The sequence below is a fragment of the Taudactylus pleione genome, unplaced genomic scaffold, assembly GCF_031769625.1.
Source record: "Taudactylus pleione unplaced genomic scaffold, aTauple2 ptg000116l, whole genome shotgun sequence".
NCBI lineage: Eukaryota > Metazoa > Chordata > Amphibia > Anura > Myobatrachidae > Taudactylus > Taudactylus pleione.
This window is the reverse complement of record NW_028284518.1, coordinates 5,831,479-5,840,000: the sequence shown is the minus strand read 5'-3', so window position 1 is coordinate 5,840,000 and position 8,522 is coordinate 5,831,479. Positions and strand designations below refer to the sequence as shown.

General features: G+C 40.7%; 1 protein-coding gene across 4 annotated transcripts in view; it reads left to right on the top strand.

The window, feature by feature from the left end:
* The window catches only part of SYCP2L (synaptonemal complex protein 2 like), a 314,762-nt gene that overhangs the window by 188,408 nt on the left and 117,832 nt on the right, over positions 1-8,522 (top strand). For all 4 annotated transcript variants that reach the window (XM_088471654.1, XM_088471653.1, XM_088471652.1 and 1 more), the window contains exon 17: positions 4,297-4,412. In XM_088471654.1, coding sequence (XP_088327780.1) covers positions 4,297-4,412 — 116 coding nt within the window. The remainder of the gene's footprint in view (positions 1-4,296; positions 4,413-8,522) is intronic.

Below are 8,522 nucleotides of genomic sequence, written 5' to 3'. Positions count from 1 at the left end.
AGTGATGGGAAGAGAAGAGAAGGAAAGGAACTGCTCATGATCCAAAATATACCACCTCATCAGTGAAGCATGGTGGTGGTAGTGTCATGGCGTGGGCATGTATCGCTGCCAATAGAACTGGTTCCCTTGTATTTATTGACGATGTGACTGCTGACAAAAGCAGCAGAATGAATTCTGAAGTGTTTCGAGCAATATTACATGCTCATATGCAGTCAAATGCTTCAGAACTCATTGGATGGCGCTTCACAGTGCAGATGGCCAATGACCCGAAGCATACTGCAAAAGCAACCAAAGAGTTTTTTAAGGCTAAAAAGTGGAATGTTATGCAATGGGCAAGACAATCCCCTGACCTGAATCCGATTGAGCATGCATTTCACTTGATGAAGACAAAACTGAAGGGAAAATGCCCCAAGAACAAGCAGGAACTGAAGACATTTGCAGTAGAGGCCTGGCAGAGCATCACCAGGGATGAAACCCAGCGTCTGGTGATGTCTATGCGTTCCAGACTTCAGGCTGTAATTGCCTGCAAAGGATTTGCAACAAAGTATTAAAAAGTGAAAGTTAGATTTAGGATTGTTTAGTTTGTCCCATTACTTTTGGCCCCTTTAAAAAGTGGGAGGCACATATAGAAACCGTTGTAATTCCTACACCGTTCACCTGATTTGGATGTAATTACCCTCAAATTAAATCTGTTTGTTTCATTTCAAAGCCATTGTGGTGGTGAATAGAGGCCAAAATATGAAAATTCTGTCAATGTCCCAATATTTATGGACCTGACTGTATGTGTGTGTGTGTGTGTATGTGTGTGTATATATATATATATATATCTCACACAAAAAATCCTAGACTGTGCTATTTATATAGATTACAGCAGCACCCTTCAGTAAGTCCTCTGTTAGAAGGACTATTATACAAAATTAACAAACAAATTACTGATGGGGCGCTTTTAATAGAACACGACTTTTTTATATAATAACATGCAATGCACTTCCTCTTAAAATTTATAATTTCAATTTTAAGAGGAAGTGCATTGCATGTTGTTATATAAAAAAGCTATGTTCTATTAAAAGCGCCCCATCAGTAATTTGTGTGTATGTGTGTATATATATATATATATATATATATATAAAATTATTTGTTGATTCATCGAGGTGTTTATAGGGAGATGATGAACTTCGAAAGAACAAATGTTGGATGATGACACTTGATCAATAGCTGGTATAAATATATATTTATATAATGTACTAGCTGATGTACCCGGTTTCATATCATAGATATTTACTGTTTCCATTTCCATCTCACCACTCCAGTAACACATTAATTCTTCACCTCTATAGTAATGCATTACTGCTATAGTAAGACATTACTCTCCCTCACATGTGTACTAACACATTCCACTACATCACCTCTTTAGTAACACATTATCCTTGCTCACCTCTGTAGTAATACATTTCCCACCCTATCCCATGTTGTAACACATTCGATAATCCCCTCCCTCACCTGTGTAGAAATACAATACCTCCCTCACACATGTAGCGTAGCACATTACCCTTACTCATGCCTGTAGTGACTTATTCCGCTCCCTTGCCTCTGTAGCAACACATTACCCCCACTAACTCCTGTAGTAACACATTCCCCTCCATCGCCTAGTATTAGCGCATTCACCTACCTTATCTGTCTAGTAATACATTCCCCTCCCTCACCTATGCAGCCACAGTAAGTCAGGCAGGATATTGCAAAGGTGGAGGAAACATTTTAGCCATTTTCACCCCCTTAGGAATCGAATTCCAAAAAATCCCCTCTTAATGGGCATCTATGCCATTGAAGATGTTTCTAAGTTCAGTGGTTTGGGCTAGGTGTTCATGAGTCAGTCAGGACATTTGATTTTATATATGTGTATATGTATATCTATATACTGTATATATAATGTGCAGATGTTTACTCATGCATCTAGCCTCAATCCACCACACAGCACGCCTTGCCTGGTGCAAGTGAGCTGCCTGGTCCCGTGAGACTCTGGTTGCATCGGGCATCTTTTTTTTTGCGATGCGACTAGAATGCACCAGCAGACTACTTTGATATGCAACACTTGTATATCTGTGTGTATCCAAGTCTGTATATGAAGTACAACTTGGAATGAAAAAGCTGCGGCCGCTACATTGTAGCACTTTGTATACAGATTCAGAGACTCAGTTGCACACAGATATACAAGTGTCACATATAAAAATTATCAGCACAGTCTGCTGGTGCATCTTAGTTTCATCACATTGCGACTTAGACACATTTTCGACAAACAAAAGTGCAGCGCTACCGGAGTCTCACGTGACCTGGCACGCCAAGAGATGCTTTGTAGCGTGACTGCAGCAACATTATATAAGGACACATTTGTATGTGTACACACATATATATGTGTATATTACAAAAAATATTTTATCCTGTGCTAATGGCTTAATATAAAAAAAATGCCTATGTGATCTGCAAGTGAAAGGCTGAGGAAATATCACAACACACCCCTAGAAAGTAACTGTAGACGAAACTCTTAAGGTGGAAGTGCAGGATTGAATAACCATCTTGCCGGGGCCATACTTCATAATTAGAGTGTGTTAAAGCCTATTCATAGGAACCAAACAAGCAAAGGGGCCTTCCATCCATGCGGTACTATCCAAAAGAAGGAAACTTATTTATTATTTTAATTTCTAAATATCAAAGATTTCAGAGAAGCATACATTACAAAATTTTTATTATATCCGCATAAACATTGACTTTCTAATTGAATTCATACGTTATTTAATACTACACTATAGGTGCCCTCCTGGTTTTCATAGATAAATTCATTCATATTTTAAAACAAAACGCACTTAGAGTCCACGAAAATAAAGCAAATTCAAATGTATTAACCAACGCTTCAAAGCCTTTAAAATTTTGGTTACTACACTTGGATTTCCCTTATTGTTGTGGTGCCTTATTATTGGGTCCCTCAGTGCCGTTATTTTTTGTGGATTGTACCAGCAGAATATAGTCCATATAGATTGAAGCTCGTCCTCTGTTTGCTCTGTTTGCTCTGTACCAGCAGATTATTAATCTAGAAAGTAAGGGGGGTGGGGGTTATATTGTAGCATGTTAAAAGTCAAGTGCTATTTATTAGCAGGTCAGTTAAATGCATACTTGAAAATAACAAATTGAAGGTTAATCTGAGTAACTCGGGACTTGAAATCCAGAAGGTTTTTTTCTCAACCTCAATTTCACAACATCACACAATCTGTACACAACTTTAAGAACCATTTTGGTGCAATACCATAATTCCAATATTTAATTAAATATAATTATATTTAATATTTGCTCAGAAAGTACAAATGATTAAAAGCTTATCTGCAGGGCTGGTTATACTGGAAAGCCTGGAATCACTGACTTTGTTGCTCTGTTATCCCTCATCAAAACTTGTGCAATAAAATAGAGTCCAAGAATAACAACACAATCTGGGTGGTCACACTATGCGTAACGTTATACCCCTGGTGAAGTTCCTATAATGAAACCCATAGGGTAGCCTCACACTGGTTTATTAATATGGCTTTAAATAACTTAGTGCGTTTGTTTATAGCAAACTTTCCATAGTGCCATTGTTATTGCTTTTGTCTCTACTCTGGCAACTGGACTTCTATATTTCAATAGAGGAGTTCCCATTTCTTTCTGTTACAACATTTATTCTGTATGATGTGTGTGTGTGTGTGTGTGTGTGTGTATATATATATATATATATATATATATATATATATATATACATATATCCCAATATATGTGTATGTGCGTATATATATATATATCTGTGTGTGTATTTATAGTCTATTTTAAGGTATACATTTTCTATCTATAGCCAAACTACTAATCCGCTTGAGATCTGAGAATCTTTTGGTAACATGGCTGATGTAAACTCACACAATTACACTTTTCTTTCCGTTTAGCAAACCATTATAAAGAACCAGATTAAATAGATGCAAATAAAATAAGTAATTTGCTATTTGGATGCATTTTCTAAGTCCCTGAGTAAAACTGGGTTTCCTCGAAGTATCTGTCATAGGAGGAGATGTTTTCAACCTTCGAGAGATAAAGTAAAGTGGTGAAATTGCCCATAGTTACCATTCATCTTCTATTGTTTTATAGACACTGCTAGATGATAGCTAGAAGCTGATTGGTTGATATGGGCTTCTCCACTTTATTTCTCTTGAAGGTTTGATACATTTTCCCTCCAAGGTGTTAATTTATTTGACTATTGGTGGTTGCTCTGCTTTGTTTTGCTAGTGAAAGCTATGAGTGCAACACCCAAGCGAAGGAAAAGAAATCAATCAAGCCTCAATAAAAGTGCTGATACTTCTTCTGACGTATTAAATTCTCTGGACGATTATCAGTCAGCTGCTGTAAGTTCACATTTGTTTATTACTTTGTATAATCTTTCCTTTAGTAGGTTATAACGTATACCTGCAATGGATTTGCTTTTGTTAATCTGAGGTATAGCCAAAATCTTTGTTTAAAATATTAGAAAAAGATGTCTATTGGATACTTGATTCCTCTTTGTCCTACATGGGGGATACAGCAGACTGTGGGTATAGAGGAGAGGCTGAGGAGTAGACATTAAATTGTTAATCTGTAGGAACAGAAACTCCCTCCCTCCTCTTCCAGCTAGTCATATTTTTATTTAGTGCCTGCATGAGAGGCACGAGGATCTAAGAGCTCAGGTTTTTATTTCTTTTCTAGTCTAATTTTTTCTCTATATAGGTTAGCTCAATAACATAGCCTTCAGTGCCAAAACCAATTGTGACTTCTACAGCCCAGCAGAAAGTTGGTATACACGGGAACCCAGGGTTCTTTTCCCCTTTGAGGAGAAACAAATGAAAAAGATTTTGAATGTCCAGAGTTAAGTGGCAGCATTGGAGGGAGGTTGCTTAGGACTGTGCCTTTTCAAAAGGAACAGCTGCGTCTGTCACTGTCTACTGCTGTGCATGTGAAACAGAGCTTGTGGGGACTGGAGCGGGCCTCTGGGATTCCAGTCCTCCCCGGTAAGTTGTTTTTAATACTTCTCCCTAATTGCCTTAGCAAGCAACAGCGTGTTGGTAAGTTATGGCCAAAGCCATAAATGACTGACTTGCTACCATAGGGGGGGGACTAAAATAAAGTCAGAGAATTCCGGTTCTCGCAACATAACCTAGGTGTTTAGTCACGAGAACCGGTATTCTCCAAGTAAAGTGCCGACTGCGTGGATGTTGGCGCAGTGCTAAGCCGGCAAAAATCTGCGCGTCCGGCACTTTTCTGGGGTGCGCAAATAAATCCTTTAGCCCACCCAAACAGTGCGGTAAATTGAATAGCTTCGGGAGCTCCCTCCCGTGGCTATTCATCATCCCATTTAATTGAATTCCCCCCATACAGTAGGTAGTTATGGGTTGTTCAGATACCCCGATCACTGACCTTGTAATGTAAAAGCTCAGGGGGCAGTTATCTGCCATACCCTTGATAAAGGTGCATGGACACCAAAAAGGCCGTTGGGCTAGGACTTATGCTTGTTACCATCACTCATGTTATGAACATCTTGATAAGTACAGTATATTGGAATCTGTCCATTACTGTTTGTTTCTGACATATAATCCAGTCTCTTATGATGATCAGGACTGTCTCTATGTGATCTTTTTTTTTCTATGCAGGGTAACTTTATCTATCCTACCCATATAAATCAAAATGGGCAGATGTAAGGCAAGACCTCAAGTACTCAGTAACCAGGTAGCAGGACCTTCTAGGCCTGACACAGCCATTGTCATTCCAAGAGTGGAACGCATTTAAACAGTTTGTGGGGTTGTCCCCCCCTCGTCTCTGTATGTTTAGCAAACTTTCCTCTCCCATGGTAGAGGGACTTTGGAAAGTCTTCCCCATTACTTACTTCTGTGGCCTCACATAGTGAAAATTGTAGCAGGCACCTTTTTTTGGGATGTTCTACTTCTTGGCAACCCTCTTTCATCTGTTGTGAATGACTATACTCTCTCTTGCCGGGGGATAGCCGATTTTAGATGGGGTGGGCATGTTTGATGTGCCCTTTTCAGGTCATACAGGATATTGTATATTTATCGGACTTTACTGTCCATGTGATGACGGTCATTGTTTAGGTGCCCAGCAGTTTATTGTTATCATATCTAGGCTAGACTCCTTGGCCTGTCTTGTCCCTCATGCAGTGTTGGTCAGGTGATAGGCAGGGGTAGAGGGTAGCCATTCCAGGGTTAGAGGTTGAGTTGCAGGTGTGTGTCTGCACTAAATTTGTCAGTGTCCCCGGAACTATGATTCCAAACACAGTGCAACTACCCTTGTTTTGAATCTGGGACTCCAGCAAGCGGGTGTTGTGTCTGTCCAGAATGAGCAATAGCTGTTGTTCGGTGTGGGTGGTGGGTACAGGGCTCCTCCACATAGGCATGTGTTACTTCCGGATAGCTGCGTTTTATGGTCTGTTGGGCACAATCTTTGTTGGGCCATGTTTTCATCCATTGGCATGCAACTTAAGACAAACTTTTTTTTCCAGGACCACTTTTCCAGTACTCTAGGTAATTAGTTCCTTACTCCAGATTTTTTCCAGGACCACTTTTCCAGTACTCTAGGTAATTAGTTCCTTACTCCAGATCTGGGAAATCCTGGTTTGACATTTCTGAGATTTAGATTAGAGGAAAAGTTCCCCACTCTTTGGGGTTTTGGTCCAGATTCTGTCTTGTACTCCCTCAAGTGGTCTTAAATCCTCTTCTGGAGGTCTAGGGTTTTCATTGAGTTTTTTTGTCTGTCTGTGAGGTGGGCCCTAATTAATAGCTGGCGTTGCCTATGCAAGATGGTAAGTCCTATTTAGTATTCTCTTGAAGATGCAGCTGTAACTGCATGCTTCTTATGAGATGCTGGCCTGCCTTACTGCACATCCATTAATAATAGTGTTTCACTGTGTCCCTGTGGTTATGCTCAATTTGTGCAAGTTACATATGCTATGGTTGGCATTGGCAGTATGGTGGACAGAATATTAGGATCAGTTTCTGCCTGGAGGTCCTTCTTAGGTGGGCCTTGTTGGTGCCATACATCCTGCAGGTCTTCCAGGGGTTTGCTTCCGGGTTATGGCTCCCATTGTTTAAGTTATACTATTTCAGCCCAGTTTTCTTTGAGGCTTTTTGTTAACCCCTAGGCTTGGCAGCTGTTTCCCTAGTTCCAGTAGGCTGCTCAGTTGGAATTAAGGTCATTGCTTTGCCTGGTGGGCGGTTTGTGCACGTTCTATGTAGCTTATCAGTTTCAGCTTTTAGGTCTGGGCAGCTCAGCTACACAAGACCGGATAGTCTTTCCCTATGGTTTGTTTCTTTTCTCTTTTCCTTTTGCAGGCCGAGTTGACTCAGGGTCTCTGGCTTTCTTCTTTGACTGGTTACCTGTCTGCCTTATCACTCCTGTTTGGGAAGTGCCTGGCCTTTCTTCTGGATGTTTAGATGTTTATGCAGGGTGTGCTGCATCTACAGCCATCTTATGTTCCAGCAGTCCTATCTTGGGACCTCCAATTTGGTTTTGGAGCCACTTCAGCAGGCTGCTTTGAGCCTCTGCAGTCAGATGCACTATGGTGGTTTACTTGAGAGGTGACGTTTCTTTTGGCCATTGCTTTCGAAAGACTGGTGTTTGGGCTGACTGCTTTATCTGCTTGTTCTCTTCTGTTTTCCACTCTGTCCAGGCAGTGCTTCACACTAAGCCAGCTTCAAGACCACTGTGGTTTTGATAATCCTCTCTGCTTCTTGGCTGATGTCAGAGTGTTGCCTGTTTACGTGGATCGTACCAGGTTGGTAAGGAAGTTGGACAACCTTTATGATGCACGCCCTCATGGCTTGCTGGATAACTTATGCTATTACGTAGGCATTTGTCTCCTGGGTAAGTCAGTGATGACCCTGTCCAGATGCTTTCTGCTCGGGCTGTGAGTGCTACTTGGACAACGTGACAGTGTGCCTTGGTTGTACAGCTGTGCAGGATGGATTTTTGGTCCTTAGTGCACATACTCAAGTCCTTTTGTAGGTTCCACATGTTTGTGGCCTCAAATGCAAGTTTGGGTGTAAGCTTTTGTGCATTGCTCACCCAGTGCATGACCTTCTCCCTCTTGAGGCTTGTCTTGGGAAGTCCCACTTTTTGCAGTGTTCCCCAGATAGGATGAAATCAAATCCTCTGAATCCATCTGGGTGACACTGCTTTCCCTCCCTGTTTTTTCATTGTGTTGGTTGTGTCCTGTTGCACATGGTGTTTTCCTTTCAGCTTGGTTAGGTAAATAACTGACCAGAAGGAGAAGGTGGGAGGGCTTAGTGGGGAGGACTTTTAGATACAATAAATTGACTATTTAGTGTCCATAAACCTGCAGTCTGCAGTGTCTCCCAGATGTATTTGGAGGAATTGAGTTTATGGTGAGTACAAACAAATCCTATTTGTACTTCTTCAATATGTTGCGCATGCTCTCACTTTATAAATCCTAATACAGGCTATAATTTGGT